The 24,088-nt window shown below is 56.7% G+C and overlaps 1 protein-coding gene across 1 annotated transcript in view; it reads left to right on the top strand.

The window, feature by feature from the left end:
• TTC7A (tetratricopeptide repeat domain 7A) overlaps positions 1–24,088 on the top strand; it is a 121,117-nt gene that overhangs the window by 92,672 nt on the left and 4,357 nt on the right. Inside the window, exons 16-19 of the mRNA XM_082852352.1 lie at positions 4,406–4,522; positions 7,942–8,039; positions 9,748–9,882; positions 15,659–15,861. Coding sequence (XP_082708478.1) covers positions 4,406–4,522; positions 7,942–8,039; positions 9,748–9,882; positions 15,659–15,861 — 553 coding nt within the window. The remainder of the gene's footprint in view (positions 1–4,405; positions 4,523–7,941; positions 8,040–9,747; positions 9,883–15,658; positions 15,862–24,088) is intronic.

Raw genomic sequence — 24,088 nt, forward strand, 5'->3', positions numbered from 1 at the left:
CTCACTCCTGGGCCAGTGTCTGTCTACCGAGTGACATTACAGTGCAGGGTTAGGACAGCAATGTGGCCATTCCTCTTCCGGAATGGCTTTTGTCAGGTCGTTGGAGGGCTGCAAGATTCCAATACCCCAGCCTTCCTGTCTCAGAGACTCTCCTCAGTTGTGCTGTTGGCTCTGCCTGAGTGACTGTCCTCTGGGATGAAGACCCCCAGTCACATGGAGCCAGACGCTTTCATGTCACGTCCAGAACTCCCCGTTCCTCCCCAGGCCCCGGGAAACTTTGCTTCTGGACAGCTTAAAGTGGAATCAGCCAGCACTTTGCTTGTGGGCTGCGTGAGTCCAGCCCTCTCTGCAGTTCTGAGACATCAGGGAGCAGATTCCTCGCCTGCCTCCTAGCCAGGAGCCAGCAGCGGGACGTGGGGCTGTCACAAGCCGGCTCTGATTCAACATGGATTGCGAGACGCAGAGCGTGGCTGGAGGGTTGTAACAACACGCATTTTCATAGTGTTAAGCTAAGCGGACACCATGTGCTCAGCTCTGTGCCAGGCACTGGGGAGGCGAGGAGGGCACTGACATAGAGGGAGGCAGGGTCCTGTCCTGCAGGCAGTCGTCATCCAGGTGGGGACATGCGGCAGGACATAGGACGAGATAAATGGTAGTTTTGCCATCTATAGGCAGGACTGGCTGCGACTGTTTCTAGAGTATTTGAATTTTTCAGTGCTTGATATGAGTTTATCTTCATTGTTAAAAGCATAAGCCTATGTGGCAATAAAGAAAAAAGTGTGTGTACACACACACACACACACACACACACACACACACACGAGAGAGAGAGAGAGAGAGAGAGAGAGAGAGAGAGAGAGAGAGAGAGAGAGAGAGAGAGAGAGTAATTAAGTGCTAACTGAAGATTGTCCTGAGCGTTCAGCGAAGGGCAGGGGTGGCCACGCTTCTTGGAGGAGGACTGGAACCGTTGGATTAAAATTGTGGGGTTTTTTTTAAGTCTCAGAACCCTTTTTTCCGATGACATTTTAGACTCATTCAGCATATAAAACAGGTACGCCAGGGGCTGGGCTGTTTGCAGGGGGCGGGGAGCCCGGGCTTGCCCCCTCTGTTCCCCAGCCCTCACTGCAGCGGCCTCCACACGGCCCCATCCACGAAGCACGGTGCTCTGATGAGGCTTTGGCCTGTTGGTGTGGACCCCAGCAGCCACAGTGGCACCTAGCGCACTGCCAGCCTCCTCGTACCGTTGTGTGAAGACCTGGGCCACCCGTCCCGGCAGATGGGATAGAGAGGGAGACCTGTGCTCCAGCAAGACCAGTGGTTTGGTTGTCTCAGAAGAGTGGCAAGGAGTGGGGTTGTTTGCTGATCCCCGTTGCCAGGCGGAAAGAGTTCAGTGGTGACTTAGAGGCGTGGCCGCTGTGTGTGGATGACTAAGTCCCCACGATGTAGTAAAGGCCGTGGGGGTTGGGGCGGGGCGCAGCCCCCATGGGGACGCACAGAAGGTCAGAGGGTGACATCTGGTTAGGAGTTGGCCAGATGTCAGAGAGGACGGGTGAGCCCCAGCAGGGGCGACAGTGTGAAACAAAGCCTGTCCTGCACGGCAGGGAGCCGCTTATGCCCTGTGGGCAGCCCACAGGCACCCAAGGTCACGGGGAGAGGTGGCAGGAATGGAAGGTGGCACGGACAGTCGGGGCAGGGCCCCTTGCTGAGGAGGACGGTTCTGGCGGCGCTGAACTGCGAGGCCAAGGAAATCTCAGGAGCTGCTCTGGAGCCTCTAGGATCTGGGAGTGAGGGATCCAACCGGAGTGTGACTGTCGGAGTGCTCGCCTCAGCCCAGAGAGGGTGTGGTTGGGTTGAGAAATTCCGCACTGGGTCACTCATGCTAATGGAATGTCAGGGTCTGCGTTGGTAGAAGTCACTGTAATGCCAGCTCAGCATTCAGCCACTTCTGTTCCGGGCACACAGTGTGGCCAGGTCTGCCACGGACCCCCGCTGGCTCTCAGGGGCTCAGGCAGCAGTAGGGGGAAGGGACGGGGCGGAGAGGGCCGAGCTGCAGAGGAGGCCTGTCTGGCGGGATTTGGGAGCAGGGGAATGCTGCAGGGCTGGTCTGCCCAGGGACGGCTCCCAGTGGCCCTGCCCAGGGGAGGTGCAGCCTTGGAGTGGACAAAGCCTGGGTGACCCGACCCTCCAGGGGGAGGAGCTTTCACTCGCACCAACACCTGTTCCAGCCGCAGGCCCTCCCCCTCCCCCATGCTTCTCTTCCCTCCCCCAGCTCCCAACTGTATCCCACCCCACCCTCCTCTTCATCAGACACCAGCCCCGGCAAGACCCCTCATCTGTTCTTTCCTTGCACTGAGTCTGATCCAAAAATACAGCCCTGGATTCTCTGGGCAATTTATCATTTTTAGCACTGATTGTCACCTTGAAGGCAGAAATTATGTCTTCTATTTCACGTTCCTAAAGCAGAGGCTCCTAAAACTTGTGGAGTGTTGGACCTTTTGAGAGTCCGGGAGAGGGGAGTGGGGATGGCAAGACCAGGGTCCCCAGCAGCTCCCACAGGGGTACTGAGACCACGTTCCTCACCAGGCCCGTGCAGTCTGCACTGCGGGGAACACACTTTTGCCCTCTGGACCTTGTAGGCCTGCCGGACGATTCGTTAGTAAATGTTCTAAGGAGGGTGCAGGGCATCGTGAGAATCTGGGAGGGCTTCCTGGCGGAGGTGGGATTTACAGTTGAGCATGGGGGAAGGGATGAAAAAGGAGAGGAGAGGCCATGTGGTGGTGGGGACGACCCTGTGATCAGGGGCAGAGAGGGACATGGATTTTTGAGGGAAAGTGAGGAAGAAAAATAATACTTGCCCAGAACCCAAACCCTCTCCACCGAAAAGGGGCAAATTCCACCCTTTTAATTCTCTGCCAACAAGTCACAATCTGAGAAAAACAAGGTGTGAGAAGAAAGGCATGGAGTGAAGCCATCCAAGTCCTTTGTGAGGCTGGAGGCCCAGGACTCAGTGCAAGCAGGGGAGGCCAGGGCCCTGAGGGGAAGGTCAGAGGGAGAAGCCCCCAGACGGAGGCCTGGCCTCCCAGTGTGGGGCCTGCTCTCTGCTGCAGCCTCGGTCACGGGGGTGCACCCTGTCTCCAACGCAGGACTCGGCTTCTGTGATCCGCGAGGGCCTGTGTGCCACCCTCAGGTGGGCCGGCAGCACCGCCAGGCAGCAGTCAGATTCAGGGCCTGACACTCGGGTCTGCCCAAAAGCAGTGCCGTGAACGGAAGGGCGTCACTGCTCACCACCCACAGAGAACCAGGAGTCGCAGCCTTGTTTGGGCCTCAGTGGCTCGGCCAGGTTCTCCGCAGGCTGGTGCGCGTCAGTGTGGCTGGCAGTACCCATGGTAAAAAGATGGCAGTACTTCCATATGTGTGGGTAAACAGCCACTGCCTTGACCCTCCCCAGGACCCCAGACTCCCCAGCAGTTAAAGATCTATCACTTGGCATCACAGGGCATCCAGACCCCATCCTGGTCATGCTGAGCCAGTGTTCTGCCGGTCTGTCTGTGTCCTGGGCAGAGGGAGGCAGCCAGCCAGCCCTGCGTCCTGCCTCCCGGTGGGCCAGCACTTTCTCTCTCTTCCCAGGCCCTCTCAGGGCCACATCCCCACTGCTTTTACCCCAGAGGACTTCAGGGTTGGGGGTTGAGAGAGATTCTCAGCGGTGACGGAATAAGACTTCATGTCACTTTCATCCTATTGAACGTATAAGGAGGGCTGGCAGTTTGGGGCTATCCAGGGAAGAATCCTTTGACAGAGTAAAACCTGACCCTCCTCAGGTGAACAGGGTCAGGATACAGTTTGCATTCAATTAGATGTTAACTGAGCACCTGTTGCCTGCTGGCGAGGCGGAAAGCAGAACCCTGTGCCCTTCCTGTGACCTTTTCACCAGCCCCTTGCTCAGCCTCATTCCTTGAGTCGCAGTTTGCTTCTGGGTCTGTCTCTTATATAAACCCCGTCGTGGGCCTGGTGGGCCATATAAGTGAAAAGATAGGCACGTGTTCAGTGAGGATGCTGCGGAGCCGAGGGTGTGGAGGGAGAGGAGGGGCAAAGAAAGCAAGACCGTACCCACCCTGGACAGTGCTTCAGAGGCTGGCCGGGCTGGTACACCATCGGGACAAGCGTGAGCGACAGGGACACTGGTGAAGGCAGAAGAGGGCTCTGCGCTTTGGCAGAGAGGATGGAGAAACTGAGGCACAGAGAGAACACGTGGTCCAGGGATACCGCTGAGGCCACTGTGCTTGTGGGCACTCTACCTTCTAAGGGCTGGGGAGGTGGGCAGGATCCCTTGGGGTTCCACCCTGGGAGGAAAGCCGGGGAAGGGGGCCCCCTCAGGCATTCTCACTGCTGTGCTGTCTCCCCACAGCCTGATGTTCACCAAGGTGAAGCTGGAGCAGATACTGAAAGGCCCAGAGGAAGCCCTTGTGACCTGCAGACAGATGCTGCGGCTGTGGCAGACCCTGTACAGCTTCTCCCAGCTGGGGTGAGTGGCGGGTCCCTCCAGATGGAGTTGGGAGGCGGTGGTTGCCAAGGCAACAGCACACAGCTGAGTGCCCATGATGCCTGGTGGGTGGAGGTGGTGAGGATGTTTGAATGAGGGAATGGGACTTACTGCTTCTGGGGCCTTTTACATCCCTGCTCTAAGTTTAACCTTTTGACAGTCCTCTGTGAAGGACAGAAAGAGGCTGTTTAGGAAACTAAAGTTCAGAGGGGTAAGAGGGAAGAGAAATCATCATTAAGCATCTCCCCCATCAGCTGCTTTTATCTTATCCACTGTCAGATTTTACCTCACCCCAGGGGGTAAACTGGGACTCAGAGACCTTATATAACATGCCAGAGCCGCTCCTGTAAATGGTAGCGGTGGAGCTGGAACCTGGCTCTCCGGAGCCCCAGCCTGTGGAGCCTGTCACTTCTTTCCTGGTTCCATTTGGAAGCTGGGAGAGGAGGGGAGGAGGAAGCTGAGTGCTAAAAGGGCCCCCCACTCCTCCCCACTCACCCACTGTCCCCACACATCCCATCTCCTCCTCCAGTTCCCAGCCCAAGCTCTGGGATTCTCCTGGGCCAGAGCAGGGCACTCTTGTCCAGGCTGAATCTGCAGAAAGTCTTTGCTCAGACCTACTGGGACACCTGGGCTCAGCCAATACAGCCCAAAGCAGAAATGGGCCTCATTTCCAAGTGCGGCGGTGCACTGCCCCTTCCCGGTCCCTGGTACCACCTCCTCCCCTTGTCTGGCTGTGTCATCTCCTCAGGGGACCCCACTCTGGTAGGTGTATGTATTTTCACAGGGACCCTGGCAGCCCAGCAGCCTCTTAGAATCCCCAGAGGAATATCTCTAAAGGTGCAATTTACAGAGGAGGCCTCAGGATAATCTGATGGAATAATATCCTTGGGCAGGGTAGGGTCGGCCCTCTCTTTGCAGGCCTTTGGGCTTGGGAGATTCCAGGGCCCAACAGGACCGGTGGGTGGAAGCTGCCAGCAGGCAGCTCTGGGGTGAGGGACTTTTCAGAAAGGACATGGGGAACCACCTGGCAGCTGGGTGCTGTGAGGGTGAGGGCCAGACTCTGGTGTGAGGGGGGCCCACGTTTGGATGCCCCTCGCTCTGCCACTCACTGGCTGTGACAGGTCCCGCAGGTGCACAGCCTGGCTCCCCTTGCAGAGAGGAGCTGTCGCCAGAGCTGGCAGAGAGCGCCTCTTAGCCGGTGGCCAGTTGCCTGCTCATCCAGGCGATCATGATGGGGCCCCTCTGAGCTGCAGCCTCATCTCCAGCGTGTAGGGCTTAGCCTGGGCCACCCCTGGCGGGAGCAGCAGAGCTGTGAAGCTGTCAAGTGCTCTCCAGGATGGGGCGGTCGGGTTTGCCTTGGGGTCTTTTCAAGTCACCACCCGCAGCCTCATCTCTGGGGAACTCGCCGGCAAACGGCCCCTGGCCCCCCCAACCCAGGGTGGAGCAGAGCTCAGCCCGGCCAGCTACCTGCAGGCAAATTGTTGGGACCAAAGGATTGGATCCAGTCCCCTCCTGGCTTGCCCAAGAAGAGGAAGCATTCTTTCTGAACCTGGAGCCACAGAGCAGAAACTAGGGCTTGTAAAATCTGGGCTCGGGCAATCAAGGATCAAGGCCAGAATCCACAGCCTGAAGGTCTGGCCTGCCCGGCCCCACCCTGCCGGCTCCACCTCCGCTCTGCTCCCTGGCCGCCTTCTTCTGCTCTGCCTGGCGCCAGCCCGCCCCTCCAGGAGGCTCCAGTGCCCGGCCTCTGATGGCCCAGCACAGCCCTCTCTCCATCTGGGTCTTTGTTAAACGCTCACCTTGGACTGTCTCCTGCCATCTGGCTGTCAGGTTCTTCAGGGTAGGGGCCTAGGACCAGGAGGCAAGAGGTCCCCAAGATGAGCTGTTTCTGGAGCCCTAGGAGAGCCCGCTTCAGGACGAGGAGCTGTGTCTGTGCATCCGCTCCAGGCCAGCACAGGCTGGGCACCTGCCCACGTTCTCATTTAGTCCTCACAACGACCTCATGAGGTGGACATTCTCATGCTCATTAACTGCACAAAATAACTGTGATCATCTCAAGAAGAGAGGGCTAAGATCTAGAAAGGTTAAGCAGCTTTGGCGAGGCTCACATAGCTACGGAGGGCAGCCCCGTGGCTTTCCCCCAGTGTCCCTGGCTCTTTTGCCCTGCACTCAGGTGCCTCCCGGGAATGAGAAGTGGGTGTGAGAGGTGGGAACCAGCCCGACCAACTGTGTTTCTGTGGATGGTTTCCTCTAATGCCCACAAAGATGGCTGTGCACCCAAAGAACCAAGTTCAACGTGAACCGGAGTTAGGATGGCAAGGATACCCCGGCTCTGGCGTTATTTGTGGGACCATCGTCTTGGTGCCCCTCTGAAGGGAGGAGGCCTCTGGCCCCCAGCTGGGCCTGCCTTCTCCTCTCCTGCCCTTTCCGCCTCAGTCCTCTAAGCTTCCCCAACCAGCAGGTTCAAGGCCACAGACCGCCCCCCCCAGCAGGGGGCAGGGGCTGCCTGGGGGCTGTGTGTGCTCCAGGATGGGCACAGGCAGTTGTGCTGCCTTTCTGAGCTGGTGGTCCCCCCGCATCCCCACTCTTGAGAAAAGAGGAGCCTCCCTAGCCCTGTGGGAGCTGCAGGGACCTGGGGAATTGGCGGGGCTTGTTTATCTCCCACCCTCGGGCCCCCTCTGGCTCTTCCGGGGCCACCCTGGCAGCGCCGGGGAGGGGGAACCTGAGGCAGGGAGCGGCATCTGGGCCTTCCTTCCCTGGAAGGTAGGGAGCTGCAAAACCAGGCTTCCCTTGGAAGCCGGTCCACAGTGCCTGTGGCTCTCTGCTAGACGTTGAGAGGGTAACGAAAAGTAGAAGAGGGAATAGATGGATGGGAGAGGTTCTCATCCTCGGCGTACGTGGTGCTGGGATCCACGCTGATGGAGAGCAGAGAGGGAAGGCAGCGTGAGGGCAGGGGAGCCACAGGAGGCCTCTGGATGGATGTTGGCCCTCGGGCTGGGTTCTAAACAATGCGGGGTTTGGGTGGACCGAGAAGAACGGCGAGAACATGCTTGGTGGCAGCGGCATGAGTAAGCATGTAGCTTTGGAAGCAAGATGTGGCAGCGTTAGGGAATAGCGAGGAGGCTGACAGCCCCACAGGCACACAGCGGGCACCCTGTGCGTGTGTGTGATCAGGACTAACATGTCGGTTTAGCATCTGGGGTGAGCCACATTCTAGCATCCCAAGCCTGAGCTCCGATCTGGCCTGCTGCTCTGGCTGTCTCCATCCTTCCTAGTGGTCTTTGGCTCTGTTCTCGGGCCTGAACTCTTCAGCCCCAGAGCCTGCCTGGCATAAGGCTCCCCTCATTCTCCATGCCAGCCCCCTCTGCCTCACCGGGGCCTGGCCCTCCCTTACCTTCCAGAGGCCTGGAGAAGGATGGCAGCCTCGCCGAGGGCCTCACGCTGAAGAAGCAGAGTGGCATGCACTTGACTCTGCCCGATGCCCACGACGCAGACTCCGGTAAGAATGTGCCCTGTGGGCAGCCGTCCACGTGAGCCCGCAGCTCCCTCTCCCAGCCTGAGCATCTGCCCGCCTGGTCAAACCCACCCCACCTCCTGCCAGCCGCTGTGCTAAGGGACCTGTGCTACCTCGGGCCTCTTTAGGGCCCATCTTGGCCGGATGGCTGCTGGCCCTGGGGCAGGAAGTGGGCAGCTGGTGTAGGCGAGCGAAGGACCCCACCCCCTGTGTGGGGAGTGAAGAGAGTGGGGGAGACTGGGGTGGAGAGGGCGCCGTGGAGCACGGAAACCGTTTCCCCTTAGGAAAGCTCCAGGCCAAGGTCTGCCGTGATAATGTCCACCGTAGTTCCATCGAGTAGAAAGGAAGGGCTGAGCTTCTGGTTACAACTGCAGACCCAAAGCTGACTTGTTTCCTGGAAAAACTCATCCTGACATCCACGACTTGTGACATTCAAACAAGTTCGGGATCTGCAAACTTAACATGTTTTAACCCAGGACCTGATTAAAGCAAACACCTTCCTTAAAAACACAAGCAGAATTAGTCACGGGAATGGAAGCATCAGGGAGCTGTGTTTGGTGGCATTGCTCATCTTTTCCACTCCTGTGGCGGTGAACCAAGTTGTGCCTTCGTTGTCAAGTGATGGAGCTGATTTCCAAAGCCACGCCCAGCACCTGACTTGAGAGGCAGGTCTGAGGATTGCTGGGCTGGACGTGGAGCTGCGGACGCCAAGGAAGCAGTGGTGACGGAGAGTGTAGCTCCCTTGCAGTTAGAGAGGGAAGGATCCTGGACAAGGTTATTAGGACTCTGTATACACCCGCCTTATAAACTGAAATCATCTGTGGTTTGCCTTGAGGTCTCCTGAGTTTACTGGAGCCTCTACTGCCTCTGAGAGAGAGGGAAAAAAGTGCTCGCACTTCACCTGCACGTGAATTGTAAATGTCAACGGCTTACATATCCTGGACGGGGACCCATGTCACTCTGAACTGCTCCATGGAGAAGTTCTCCAGAGGGCACAGGGTCTGGCCTGAGCTGCTACCCAAGGATCCTTCACAGCCCAACCACCAATGGGACCTTTCTATCAAGAAATAATAGGCACTTGTGAAAACAGGAAGTAAAAATGTAAAAGGAAGAAAGGAAAAGTCCGTCAGTTCATCACTCAGACCTTAATAAATGGCCTTTCAGACTTGCGGAAACATGGCCATATTTTCTTGTTTGTAAAAATGTGATCATACTCTTTTGCAATCTGCTTCTTTTTACCAAACTCTATAACGTCAGCCTCTTTCTGCATCGATACCCATATTTATGCATCGTTATTTTAATGACTGCATAGTCTTGTATGATTATACTCTCACTTATTTTTAATCAATCCCAGTTGGCAGACAGTCAGGCAATTTCTGTCTTCGGTATCCCAGGCAGTGGTAGAATGCCCGCAGTTGCCGACATTCATGGTGTTCTTCCCTAGTGATTAACTCCTAGAAGTGGGCTCACCGCCTGATTGCCCCTCAGAAAGCTCCTCTCTCCGGCCTGGGTGAGGGTAGGAGGTGGGCCCCTCCTAGTGGGTCGGTGCGCTGTTTAGCGGCTGCTGGGCCAGGCTGCCCTGCCCTGACACGGCGTGCCCTGTCGGTCCCGAGGGGCTGCGCAGCCTCTGTCCTGGGGCCTGCGGTGGGGCACTCGGACTCTGTGGCTCAGCCCCTCCCACTTTGCTCTGCAGGTTCTCGGCGGGCATCGTCCATCGCAGCCTCCCGGTTGGAGGAGGCCATGTCGGAGCTGACCGTGCCCAGCTCGGTTCTGAAGCAGGGCCCCATGCAGCTGTGGACCACGCTGGAACAGATCTGGCTCCAGGCTGGTGAGTGTCCCCAGCCCCAGTGACGCCCAGCCCCCTGCCTGCGGGCCACCAGGGCCCCCTCTGGCTCCTCCGGGTCTGCCCTGGCGGCCCAAGTTCGGGGAGCTGTGTCCTGAGGAAAACTAGTTAGGACTCAAACCCCCGAGAACTCATGGGAGAGCTAGAGCAGAGGTGAGATGTGCTGGCCCCAAGAAAGCGAGGCCTGGTGGTCAAGTTCGTCGAAGGCAGAGGGCTGGTAACCCTAGGGTTGCCGTTCGGGTGACAATCTCTCTTGACAGCTGGTGGGCACGGTTGCCACCATGGAGTTTGAGGGTCTGTTAGTACTGGGGAGGCCGGCGGCTTCAGAGTTGCACGGCTCACTTACTGCCTGTCCTGATCTAAAATGAGCTAGTGTGTGTCAAGCAGTTAGCACATAGGAGGTGCTCGGTAGATGGTCCTGGGCTTCTGTCCTGTCCACTGTAATGACGGCAGAGGCAGAGGCAGCATGGTACCCCCAGCGGTGAGGTTCCTTGATGTTTGGCTAAGGGATGCTGAGGAGTGACTCGCTGAAGTGATAGAAAATTTAATCCCGCAGTGGGGTGAGAGGTGGATTAGAGTGAAAAAAGAGAGAATCAAGGCCGGAGATGTACCTGAATGAGATAGAGTGGCAGCAGCAAAAGAAAGAAGAAGGCGGTAGGATAAGTGGAATCCTAAAAATGCACGAGGCCAACACGCTCCCTTGACCCAGGAGTGAAGCTCCTCACCTCTTACTGATTACCCTCCTATCTGCCCCGTCTCCAGCAAGGGGGTGGCGCCGATAGCCCCGAGGGCAGATGGAGAGGAGGCAAAGTAGATATTCCCTTCCTGGGACCTGCGGATTTTGCAAGTCAGAGTTAGAATGTGCTTGTTGATTGAGGATCTGAGGTTCCCCGCTGCATGGATTTCACATATGGACACATTAGTATGCAGGACGCCCCCGCTCTCCCCTCCACAGGCTCTAAATCTGGGGGGAAAAGTTGGACCAGGATTCACAGAAAGACTAGACCGGGAAGCATGTTAATAATGCAAATATTAACCCCAGTTAGCACATCAGGCTCCCTTAGGATGCTAGGGATATGGGGCTGTGCTCCACCGTCAGCTTGTTACATCTGAAGTAGGAAGAGGAACTTTGAAAAATCCAGAGGGATAACAAACAAGGCCTTAGTCTGGTTCAAGATAAATTGCATCCCAGTCTGTTTTGGCAGTAAGTTCCGTCATTAACCCAGTCTTAGGTTGGTTAACGTTATATCCTTCATCTCCCAACTGTCATTCTCCTCCCCTCCCTCTGCAAGCCTCTTTCCCATTCCAGTCTGATGTGAGAAGCCTCACGGAGGGTTTCCGCCCGAGAGATGAGTTTCAAAAATGTTGCCTCTTTGCCAGTGGGTTCGTGTGAAAATGGGAGAGGCACCCGGCCCCATAGATGCTCCAGGATCCTGAGTGTCAAGAGATGCCTTCCAGAAGGGCAGGATGGCCCACCTTTCTCTCTCACTGCAGCTCATGTCTCTGGGAGCTAACAACGTGCTAGAGAGAGGGAAATAGGTGTAGGGAGAGTTCCCCTGCCCTGGAGGTCCAGGGGCTCACAGGCAGCTGTGGGCTTTCCCTAGGTCAGGGGAAGTTAGCCCGAGTCCCAGCTCCCCAAATGGCAGATCCCCACTGTCTGGGCTGCCCTGGCTCTTTAGGTGGCCCCGAAGGTGGAAGCTACCCCTGCTGTCGGCTGGGCAGACTGGGGACCTGGGGTAGGGCAGTCAGGGCTGTGTCTAAGGAGCGTATTTATTATAAAGATACAGTTGAGACGGAAGCTACGTCTGACCCTTGGTCCGACAGGCTCCTCTAATTCTTGTTTCCTTCTTTCCTCCTCATTTCTTCCCTTATCTTCCTCCACTCTCCATTCTTTCCCAGCTCCCTGCCCTTCTCCCTCCGGCCTTCTGTGCCCGCTTCCCATGGCCTCCTTTCCTTTGCTCCTGCCTGCCCTTCTTTCCTCCTCTCTGCCCGTCAGCCCCTCCTCCTGAGTCCATGAGGAGAGCGCTCCCGGGGCAGGAAGCCGGGAGCCCAGGCCCGTGCAGCCCTGACATCTGTGTGGCCTGAGGAAAACGGTGCCCCTCGCTGCATCCCAGGGATGGAGGGTCTCAGACCAACCCGAAAAATCCCTTCAGACCTTTGCGTTCTCTGTGTTACTCTCCCGGCCTTTCTCCCTTCCGGGCCCCTGCTCTTCTCTCTCATTCCTCCTCCCCCACCCTTCCTTCTCCTTTTTTCTGGGCATCCATATGTCCTGAGGGTTTGCTCCATGGGGAACTGCTTATTTCCTTTAGGGGACAGTTTTGGGGACCCCCCTGGGGCTCAAGGTGTATTCTTTTTAGGGTCTAACCTCTCCTGCCCTGGGGGCCCCTGCCCTTTTAGCTCGGGTGGTCCCCCTTCCTTTCTGGGGCCTCACGGAGGGCCTCTAGGAAGCGCATCTCCCCTGGCGAGGCCCCTACAGGCCTTAAGCGGGGCCCTGGGCCCTCCCTCACCCTGCTTCTCAGCTCAGCAGCAGCGAGCGAGGCCTTCCTTCCTGCAAAGAGGGCTCGGCACTGGCAAGACGGGCAGGAAGACTGCAGCCAGCGCTGGGTGCAGGGTTAGATCAGGATGCCTCAGAAAAACATCATAAAAGGGACTGTTGCAAAGCTCCAGGGAACAGATGTTTTCCATTTGGGGCCTGCTGAGAGAAGGCACAGAGGAGGGTGGGTGGAGAGGATGGAAGGAAGAAGAAAAGCCGAGACAGACAGACAGACAGGAGAGGAGGTCAGGAGCGGGCAGAGAGGGAGACGAGAGAAGTGAAAATCGGAAGGGAGGGGGAGAGAGAAGGAGCCAAGGGGATCAGAGAGGGGCCTCTGACACGGAGCGGGCAGCAGGGCCCCTGTTTGCTGGAGGGGTGACCTCGACTATGAGAATCCAAGGAAAACCCAGTAACAGTGGTTGCTCATCCAGCCCTGGCCAGGGGGGCCGGGATGGGTGTGGGCACCTCGGGGCCCTGGCAGCCAGGACTGGGACGTAGAGGATCGGGCAGTGGGTGGGCACCGTGCCACGCGGCTCCTGCTGCAGCCGAGGCCGGCTGTCTGGGGAGCACCAACTGCCCAGGGATGCTGAGGCTAGGAAAAAGGGGTGCATTGCAGCCCCCAGACCTGTGGGTCTGTGTGTAGGTCAGGGACCCCGCCTTGGAGGCTGGGCCTGCCAGGGGCTATCGGCAAAGCGGCCAGGAGCCCTCACTTCTCTGGCTCTGTTCTGTGTCATCTGGTTTCCTGCCTAACTGGTAATGTTCATCGGAGCAAAGCAGTCCTACCTATTTTTCAGGGTATGTTCTCTGGTGTGGGCCCAGGACAAGGCCCAGGGCCCCGAGGAAGAAAGAAGGTGGAGGTCCCTATAATTGAAATCTGTTGATGTGAAGGCACTGTGAAGAGTTCCCAAGGGAGGGACCGGGGCCAGCCTCCAGAGATGGGGCTCAGGAGACAGGGCAGCAAGTTGTAAACAGCTTAGTGAGACGGGCCAGGACCAGGTGGGCAGGTGGGCCAGGCCTGGGGAGGGTCAGCTGGGACAAGGTCCAGGGGAGTGGCGAGCTGGCCTCTGAGCTCAGCTCCTGGCGATGGAGGAAGCAGCCCCAGGGGCTGGTGCAGGACAGGCCTCCCCACGCCCAGCACTCACACCACACACTTCCTTCTGCTTCTCCCTCCTCCTCTGTGACCCTGAGAAGTCCTGCCGCAGTGGGTCCCAGCCCTCCACGTCAGCACAGCCTCCCTTCTCCTCTCTGCCAGTCCAAGTGTCCCTGTGCCTTCAGGCCCTGGCTCAGATGCCGCCTCCACCGGGAAGACTTCCCTGACCACACCAGCACAGCTAGCCTGACGCCGTCCGAGCGCCCAGAACACTCAGCGAAGGCACTTGTCACTCCGCTGCCCTCGGTCACTCCAGTGGCTTGGTGGCTCAGCTGCTCTGCTTTCCGCCCCTCTCCTCTTTCTCCTCCTCATGGGAGGGCCAGGCACACGGTCAGTCCTCAGCAGCTGGGCATCGGACCCACGTATGAAGGCAGCCGGCGGAGAGCCCCAGGCGGCAGCTCCGGAAGGGAACACAACAGCAGAGCAGAGGAGAGCGAGGCTGAGATAGCCAGCCCTCCCTGCCGGGCCCCAGGTTCAAAGCCCACCCCCCCTGGCCTGGCCTTCCAAGCTTCTCACCGTGGGAATCTCCAGTTCAGGCCGTCTCTGAGGACAAGAGCCCGTGCTGCTCTCGCACCTTATCATGGGAACCTGGCTCCTCTGAGTTTAATTAATTCTCTGATTCTCCCAAATTCTCAACTCCAGAAAAGAGAAAGAGTACCCTGCTCAGAATGCCTTCTGCAGCATTCAAGCTACTTTGATTACAGTGGACCTTAGGCCACATTCATGCTGAGTGCCCCCCTGTGCTGTGTGCTACAGTCAAGGCCTTAGGCCTCCTTCCTGCTTCTTGTTGGAACCAGAAGACGGGCTGCCTGGGCCCAGGTCTTCCACCTTTTCTGGGAGCTTTCTTTGGGGAGTCTGTTATCCACCCCCAGCCCCTGGACCTAATCTGAACTCGTGTAACCTCAGCTCTTGGCAAAGCCCCCAGCCCGGCTCTGCTTGCCCTTCTGTGCTCCCTCCCATCTGTGCGGGGCAGCCGGGCCCGCGCTGCCACGAGACGAAGGCTGAGTGGGCTGGGAGGCACCTTCGGTGCTCCGCGCGTCCGAGGGTGCCTCCAGTAGGTGTGTACCTGTGCAGCGTGGGTTTGAGATGCGCGTCTGTGTGGGTGGGCCCGCAATTGGAGAAACTGCCCTATTTTCTACTGATCTGGGGGAAGAAGGCAAACTGGTTGTGGGGCGGATCTTCCCCACCTGTTGGTTGAAAGGCGTGTGCATCCCTGATTCCTCTCCATGCGACAGAAAGTCCCAAGTTTGGAGGGAGGCCAGGAGCTGCCCCTTCCAACCGAGGGACTGGGGTGAGGCCCCCCCCCCCTCAGCCTGGGGCACGGGAGAGTCTCCCTCCCAGACTCCTGAGGATTAAATGAGAGGAGATGCTTGCTTGGCCCACGGTCAGTTCTCAGTAAGTGCAGGCGGGTTTGTAGCTCCTCAGCGTGAGCCCCACCCCTGCCCTCCACAGGCGCTCCCTGGGCCTCCTTCCTCCCGCCCCTCCGTGGTAGCATCACTTGGCTGTCCTCGTCCTGATCACGCAGGTGGATTAGCTCTTTAGTCAGCAGCCCTCCTTAGAAAGCGACCTCATCTGCCTCCCGCCCCCTGTTCCCAGATACGTGATGAATAGGTGAAGTGACGGGACAGAAGAGTCCCCCGAGCAAACGCTTAGCTGCAGGGGATCCCACTCCTGCCCCCACTGCCAGGCTCTGAAGTCAGACAGCCCCCTGCCAACCCTGGCTCCACTGCTTACTCTCCCTGTGGCCTTACGCGAGTTCCTCACCTTCTCTGTGCCCGTATCCTCCTCCCTGAAGTGGGTAATAGAAATGCGTTGTTCACATAGGGTTTTGTGAGTGTTGGTGGAGTCGGACTGCGTGTAGCACAGAGCATGAACTTGACACTGAGTGAGCGCTCAGAAACCACGGCCTGGTGCTACCGCCGCACCCCAGAGCGAGCCAGTCCCATGCTGTGTCTCGGTGGGAGGGTTTCCATCACCCAAGACCAGTTCCTAAACTCCGGGGGCTGATGGTCGGATGCGGGAGGGGGCCGCTGCCTCTGACGTTTCCCACTGCCTCACCTGCCCGTCTCGTTTCACAGCCGAGCTGTTCATGGAGCAGCAGCACCTCAAGGAAGCAGGCTTCTGCATCCAGGAGGCCGCAGGCCTCTTCCCCACATCACACTCGGTGCTCTACATGCGGGGCCGGCTGGCCGAGATGAAGGGCAGCCTGGAGGAGGCCAAGCAGCTGTACAAGGAGGCGCTCACGGTGAACCCCGACGGCGTGCGCATCATGCATAGCCTGGTGAGTCAGCCCCACACCCGCTCCGGAGGCCTCGGGGCCCCCTCCCTACCCCGCAGCCTCCACTGCCTACAGCGCCTTGCTGCCACTGTTCCCTGCTGTCCTCCTTCCTGCTCTGCTGGGAGAACAGAGACTGTTCTCTGTTCTTGTAGAGACAGGCCATCCCCCTTCAATCAGAGCCTGCCTAAGGGGATGAGGAGAATCGGTTGATTCTTGGTGACTCCCTTTTGCTGTGTTTCCGTCAGGCGATCCAGCCCCAGAGGTTTTCACTGTTACTCATCAGGTCCCTGCCCTGGAGACTCTAGGCAGATACCAAAATGCGTTTTTTCGGGGGTCCCCAGGCCCTCCCTGATCACGGGGCTGCCTTGCCCTTTTGAGAGGAGCTCCATGCCTCCTTGTGGGATTCAGGCGATGTTTTGGGGTGGGCTGTCATGTCAGGCCTGACTCAAGCACACATTGAGAATGGCCTCGGGGTGCTAAGAGGGGCCGGCAACCCCTAATCCTAGGACACGGAGCCCAGGACTTGGGTGCCCAGGGCTCGGTGACTCTCCTGTGGGAAGGTTCAGAGGCTGGGAGCAGGATGCTGGTGCTTTTGTCCTGGCCTTGCCAGTCTCTTCCTGGGTGATCACGGGCAAGTCAGCCCCTTCTTGGAACCTCAGTTTTACTCACCTGTGCAATGGGGATTCTCTGGTCCAGGAAACATCTCACAGGTGGTATAGCATACCCTAAGGAAGACTGTTTTTCCTCGCCTTCCTTATCTGCTTTCAGAGAGCAGGTATCAGGATAAATGTCGTGATTGAAAGTGTACAGGCCTGCACATGCACAGTGATTTCTGAAGTATAATTTAGGAGCCCACAGCAACACAGTCTTTCCCAGTCCCAGGGTCTGGGTTCCACCTCAGATGTCTCACTTTGAGAGCTCTCTGAGGAGAATGGCCGTGAGGGTGTCACTGATGTCTGCCCCATGGAGAACACAGAAGCATCAGGAGCATGGCTCCAGGTGGCTGAAGGATTATCATTGACAAAAGGGGTCGCTTTGTTCGTGAGTAGAAGCTACGAGGAGTTAGATGTCAGCTCAGTGTCAGGAAAAACGACTTAAGTCTTGGCGTAGTCCAAGCACAGACTCATGAATCAACTGGTGAGGATGTTGCCCAGAGAATGTAAATATCACATGTGGGAGGAGCTGGACCAGGTCATCTTCATAAGGTCCTTGCTAACCCTGAGAGTCCTTGAAAACAGACCAGTACAGAGATTCCCATCTCAGCCTGATCTCTTAAAGGATTTCTAGCTCAGGCCCATGTAGCAACGTCTTGGCCTGGTCTAGGTTCCCTCCACATGACGCCATGTTGCCTTCCTGTCAGCTCAGCAAATGTTTGTTTTTTGCAAGGCACATCCTCCTTCCTCCCACAATTCAGACATTAGCTCCTCTGATAAATGCCTCCCCGGAGGTCACATCCAGAAACTTGATTAGGGATCTGGGAGGGGGGATGTGGGTTCTGTCGTTAGGCCTGCAGGCAGGCAGACGGCTGCCTTTCCCTGTGCTCGTGGATATGAGCCTGCCGTCTCGGTCTCGAAAACCCGACCAAATCCAATAACAAGTACAATTTTGAAGCAACATGTACCATTTTTCATTTATGCTTATTATTGTTTGTAGCTATTTTCCTAAAACTGAAGCAGTTTGCAAGGGTGGGTTTCCATGGTAACTGAATAAGTTGTCCGGAGTGGCTCCCTACAGATGTTTCTGAAAAGGTCCCTTTTCTCTTCCTGGGGTGCCTTGCTGATTTGATATAATCGGAGAAGGGACTGCCCACTGTTAAGTTACAAGCAACCAGAGGGGCAGTCGGCTCCAGCGTGGGCAGCCCATCCCCTTTCCACACTCTGTGTTCCTGCCAGCATCCCACACGTATGCATAAAGAATAGCAAATTTCAAGCCTGGGGAAGACTTACTAAGCACTGTTTTCCCAAAGACATGCGAACACTTTGGCTCGTTGGACTCCAGTGTTCCCTGAGCTAAGTGTCTTCCCCGTACAGTCCTCAGACTCAGGACATCTGGAATCTAATCCCGGCTCTGGCCCTAATTCACTTGGGTGATTTAGGAAAAGACACGCTTAACTTCCATGCTCCTGATGTCTCCTTTTATAAATGAATAACGAGCTTCATCGTTACTAGACCAGTGTCGTTCTAATCAAATGAGGTGACGCATGTGAGAGTGCTTCTGAAAGTCTGCAGTGCTATATCAGAAAAGACAGAACACGCCACCCGCCCCACTGTCCAGTCCCTTGCCCGGGACAGACGTCGCTTATCGGTCACAGCATTTTTTCCCACTGAGCACAGATGGGATCTTGGGATCTTTTTCAGCATGGTGTACTGCATGATGGGAGTCACTCCCCATCGGTCTAAGTCAACTTGGCACTTATGTAAGGGATTCACAAACCCCTTAGATTTGATGTGAATCCCTTAGATTCACAAATCTTAAAAATAGTAGCGAATAAGAGAGACACAGCAGTCGTCTCAGCGTGAGGCTGGTGCATCCTTGGAGAATTACCCAGAAAAAGGAATATGGAGGGGAACTGGTAACACACCCCCACTGGAGTCGTTGCCAAGGCAGGTTCCCAGGGAGGACATCCTGGCCTTGCCATTGCCACTGTGGCTCTTGGAGGACATCGGCCTTTGCTAGGTACGAGGGGAAGGAGACACAGCCCTCCCCTGAGAGCATGGCCACCCATAGCCTGGTCTGGAAGAGCTCTGGGCTCCTCAGCCCTCTGATATAGTGGCTGAGTCCCACGCTCCGAGTTCCGGAGAGAGGAGGGCAGAGATGCACTCAGTGAGCTGTGTGGGTGCCCGGTTCTGCCCTGCAGTTCTTGGGCAGGACGGTCCAACACCAGGAGGCCGGCCTTGTGGCCTCTCCGGGGCTTTGTACATGGGACAGGAGATTTGGAGACAGGCTGGAGAAAGCCTCTGGGAGGGGAGAGTTGTTGTTCCAGGAGCCAGGGTTCAGGCTTCCAAGAACATGAACTTCGGCCCAGAAGCATATTCTCTGCTCTTCCTGTCCTTCTGCCCTCCCGGCCCTGGATGTGATGGGGACGTTTCCATGGTTGCAGCTCCACCCTGGGCTCAGCTCAGGCTTTTCCACCCAGATCAGGCAGGAAAGAGACACGTCTTTGGCAGTGCTGTGTCAGCAAAGAGTTCCCGCCGCGCGCACAGCAGCGTCCCTGAGGAGTCTGTGTCAAGCCCCGATCCTGCACGCTGCCACCTCCACCAGGCTCAGGGATGGCCAGGTGGCTTTGGGAGACTGCCAGGTGTGGAAAGAGAAAGACATGCTCTCTGCCAATGGAAATTCCCAGCGAAATCCCAGGAGCAGGTCCCGACAGTCTCTGCCAGCTCTGTCTCAGCCTCCCCTCTAGGTAGCCGGAAACCCCACTCACTCAGCCTGGCTGCTCAGAACTTAATTTACTGGCAGAGAATCTAGTTAAGAAGGGGAAACCTGAACTTTACCTGCCTGTCCCTGAGGAAACCTGAGAAAGGAAGCAGGGTCCTTCCCAAGATCAGCAGAGGAGTTGTCCCTCGGGTGACGCTGTTTTTCAGAGAAGGCTCCGTGGGCTTGGCCGAGAGGGGACGTCCAAAGGAGCAGAGATGCTTAGGGAAGGCAAGGAGCCCAGGAGTGAGATGGAGTCATCAACTCCCTGAGAACCCTCCCAAGAGGGGGCTCCTTTGAGGTAGGTCACCTGACCTTAACGGCAGGACGGTCGCCAGCCCTGGCCACAGGCTGCCTCACTCTCTCTACCCTCTCCTTTGAGGTAGGTCACCTGACCTTAATGGCAGGAGGGTCACCAGCCCTGGCCACACGCTGCCTCACTCTCTCTTCCCTCTCCTTTGAGGTAGGTCACCTGACCTTAATGGCAGGAGGGTCACCAGCCCTGGCCACAGGCTGCCTCACTCTCTCTACCCTCCAGGCTCTCTACCCTCCCTCTCTACCCTCTACCCTGAGCCGGGACTGTGGATGTTTGGTGCAGACTGTCTCACTGCAGGTGATAGCTTGAAAGCCTCAGCCAGGAGTGGGCAGGTGTGGCTGCGTCCCTGCCATCTGTGTTTGTGGTGGTTGGCGTCCCTCCCTCCTCTCCCAGGGACAGATCCTGGGGGGTAGTGGTTTCCTGGCCCCTCTCTGGGCAGGCTTCGCTGCTCTTCACTGGCCTCTGCCCCTGGTCATGCTTTCTTCTTGGGACAGAGCTTTAGCTCCTGCTGCCCCCTCTCCCCAGAACCCTTTCCACGTCGGACACCCCAGCAGTAGGGGGAGACAGCCCTGCATAAGCTTTGGCTCCTGTCATGTAATTCCCAGAGATGTGATTTCTGAAGCAATCCTGGCTGCGTGACCCGGCCTATCCTCTCTCCAGATGCCCCTGGAAAGACAGGAAGACAGTGTTTCTGTCATCTGTTGCCCTCTGATGAGAGCTGGTGATGAATTATTCCCCTGCGTTCGTTCCCTCTGGCTCCCAGCATGGTTGTCTTTAAGTGGACTTGGGGCACGGCCATGGCATGTGGCCACCCCCAGTTGGCCCCAGAGCTTCCTGCCTCCCTCTCTCCAGGCTGGGGTGTGCCACTTCACGACTTAAGTCCCGCAGAAGCTCCCTCCCACCATCGCTCTCCCTCCCCAAGGCCGGGCCTGAGTCAGCGAGGACCAGGGCTCTGCCCCACCCAAACCTGAGTTCTGGGTTGGGCCTTTTGCAGGTGCTCCAGGAATCTAACCTGGAAGGCTCTGCTCTCTAAGGTCAAAGAGGTGAACTCCACCCACCCTCCCCTGACTGGTCCTGTCCCCAGTCCTGGAGGGTAAGACCAGACAGGAGAGGTCTGAGACACGCAGTCAGCCCTGCCGGCCTTCAAGTTAGGGGGGCACTTGGAGATTACTTCCTCTTGCTGGTTCAGTTTCCCTTCTATCAAATGGGGATAATAATTCAGGCCCTTGTGACCTGAAGGGGTAGTTTTAGGGGACGAGCCGAGAGCTGTGAAAAGATAAGTCAACACTGGGTATTTTTGCCACCATTCACGTGGAAGACCAGGTGGCCTGAGTTTGAGCCCCACCTTTGACAGGGCTGCTTGACCTCACTGCCATGGGACAAGGGTCATTGGCCCAAATTTCCTCGTGCTGTTGGGTGGCCCGTGGTGCCAAAAGAGCTGCCTTTGGGGTTGCCTCTGGGGCTGGGGTGGTTTTTAAGCCCCCAGTATCACGTCTGGAGGTTGGAGCACAGCATTCGAGTATGACTGAGCTGGACTTGAGTTCCACTTTGCCTACACTCACCATTTGACCTTGGCCAAGTTCTTCAACCTCCCAGAACCTCAGTGTCCTCCTCTGTAAAATGGGACTCGTGACGCCAAGCACCGAGGGCTCTTATTAGGATCAGGTTAAAGAATTCTGTAAGTTAATGGCCCAGTAGACAGGGTTACTTTTACCTTTTTTGATTTAATTTATTTTTTATATTGGAGTATGTTTGATTTACAATGTTGTGTTAGTTTCAGGTGTACAGCAAAGTGATTCAGTTATACATATACACATATCCACTCTTTTTCAGATTCTTTTCCCATTTAGGTTATTACAGCATATTGAGTAGATTTCCCTGTGGTTTTTTAAGTCTCTGTTTTGTAAATAAATTCATCTGTATCATTTTTTAAGATTGCACGTATAGGTGGTATCATATGATCCTTGTCTTTCTCTGCCTGACTGACTTTGCTCAGTATGACCATCTCCAGGTCCATCCATGTTGCTGCAAATGGCATTATTTCATTCTTTTTTATGGCTGAGTAAATAGTCCATTGTATATGTACCACATCTTCTTTATCCATTTTTCTGTTGGTGGACACTTAGGTTGCTTCCATCTCTTGGCTATTGTAAATAGTGCTGCAGTGAACATTGGGGTGCCTGTATCTTTTCAAATTATCGTTTTCTCTAGATATATGCCCAGGAGTGGGATTGCTGGAGCATATGGTAGTTTCTGTTTTTAGTCTTTTAAGGAACCTCCATACTGTTTTCCACAGTGGCTGTATGAATTTACATTCCCACCAGCAGTGCAGGAGGGTTCCCTTTTCCCCACACCCTCTCCAGCATGTATTGTTTGTAGATTTTTTGATGATGGCCTTCTGACCGGTGTGAGGTGATACCACATTGTAGTTTTGATTTGCATTTCTCTAATGATTAGCGATGTTGAGCATCTTTTCAGGTGCTTCTTGGCCATCTGTGTGTCTTCTCTGGAGAAATGTCTGTTTAGATCTTCTGCCCATTTCTTGATTGGGTGGTTTTTTGCAATTGAGCTGCATGAGCTGTTTGTATATTCTGGAGATTAATCCCTGTCGGTCGCATCATTTGCAAATGTTTTCTCCCATTCTGTGAAGTTGTCTTTTCATTTTGCTCATGGTTTCCTTTGCTGTGCAAAAGCGTTTACTTTTTCATTTCAAAGTGTGGCTCCCAGGCCAGGTTCAGATGCTCTTGGTTTGCAGAGGGAAGGGGATGCCCAGAGCCGAGCCCCAGACACTCATTGTAGCGAAGCCTCTCATCCTCTGAGTCCTCCCAGCGACTCTGACCCAGGCACAGAGGTCTGGGACATCAGCCCCAGCTGCCCTGCGGGTGGGACAAGACTGTGCACAGTGCGAGGCCAGGCTGACGCTGGCTGAGAGTGAGAGCAGCCGGCCCAGTGAGCTAGAGTCTGCGGGGATTTGAGACCCCCTCTTGCCGTCGCATATGTCAGGTGAGACTCTGCAGCTAAAGGGGCGTGCTGGGCCCTGAGGCTGCTGGAGAGGAAGAGCAGGGAAGGCCAGGCTCGGGGAGGCCCTACGCTCGGGCCCATAGTCTTGTTAGGCAGGTTCGGCCGCTGCTTCCTGACTTGAAGGAGGAAAGGTGTTCTGAGCAGCTGAGAAGTGAAACTCAGCACCCAGCCTTCTGGAGGTTCTCTGACGCTGGATGAGGCGGGCAGTAAGGTCTCTGGTTCCAGGGCCCCATGCCTCCGCATGCAGGACAGCCCGCCTGCTCTAGGCTTCTTCCTTGTTGGCTTCCTGAGCCGTGGCAGAGGGCTGAGGGTCCAGGCAGCCTGAGGCAAGGGGAGGACCTGGAAGTCTTGCCTGCGCTCGTGAGCGGAGTCTCCCCAGCTCCACTGGGGCAGGAATACTGCTGCTGTGTGGCAGGAAAACTCAATAGGAATGTCTTCTTGGCCATGTGACCTCCTAGGTTTTATTGGGAGCTCTCTTCCTGGTCCCTCCTCAGTGCTGCCTGATGGGGCAGTGGAGAAGGGAGGAGGGGTGGGAGGTGCGAGGGCGTGTCCCCTCAGCCTGGGCCTCCTGTGTCCAGCGGCCGCCCCCAGCCCGCCTCATGCCCACGACGGCACAGCCGCAGCACTGCCCCTGAGCCCGCGCCCTGGGCTCGCGGAGGTGGGTCCCCCTGCCTCTGACCCAGGACTTTAGGCAAACCGTAGGCCGGTGTGTGGACTCCTGAAGTCCACAGCAACCCTGATGAGGAAGCGGGCAGGAAGCTTTCTGGCAGTGGCACAGACTCAGCTCAGAGCTACGGTTAAGCACTGTTGGCTTAATTTAACCCCAGAATCAATGGTCGGAAAGACATGTCTGGAGGGTGTAGCAGGGTTCAGGCCTTTCCCCTTGTGCAGAAGGCCAGCACACCCCTCTGGCTCCTGCTTAGAGAGGAGCATCTGCCATGGGGTCCCCCTCTCGCTGCCCATCACAGGGTGTTCACTTCTAGAATCCAGAGTCCAGAGGCCTCGCCGCAGCCTCCTGACCTGGCCCCGTGGGCCTGGCCGTGCTCCAGGGTGGGCAGAGCCCCCAGCCAGCCCAGAGCCTGAAACCAACCCGAAAAGGCCCAACCCCCTGCCTAGAAGTGGGACTGGCAAGACCCCCTCCCCCGCAGGCCGTACCTGCCCTCTGACCAAGCGGTGCTTGTCCTTGAGCCTGGCTGCGGCCCTCTGCAGACAGACACCACCCCCAGCCGAGGGGCCCGCTGGTGTTCACGACATCTCACCTGTGGAGGCCCTAGGAGGAAGGGACAGGCGTGAGTTCTGGTATGTGAAGAGCACAGCCACCTCTGCTGCCCCAGAAGCCCCCTAGCTAGGCTGGGCTCTGAGTGAGTCTGGGGGCTCTCGGGGCCGAGGCCTCTTCCTGTGAGAGAGCCAAGGGGAGCTCTGGGTGGGTCTAGGAGTCATACCCTTCCCACAACAAGGAGGTAGGATCTAGGAGTCATA

Source organism: Leucopleurus acutus, assembly GCF_964270905.1.
Source record: "Leucopleurus acutus genome assembly, chromosome: 12".
Lineage (NCBI taxonomy): Eukaryota > Metazoa > Chordata > Mammalia > Artiodactyla > Delphinidae > Leucopleurus > Leucopleurus acutus.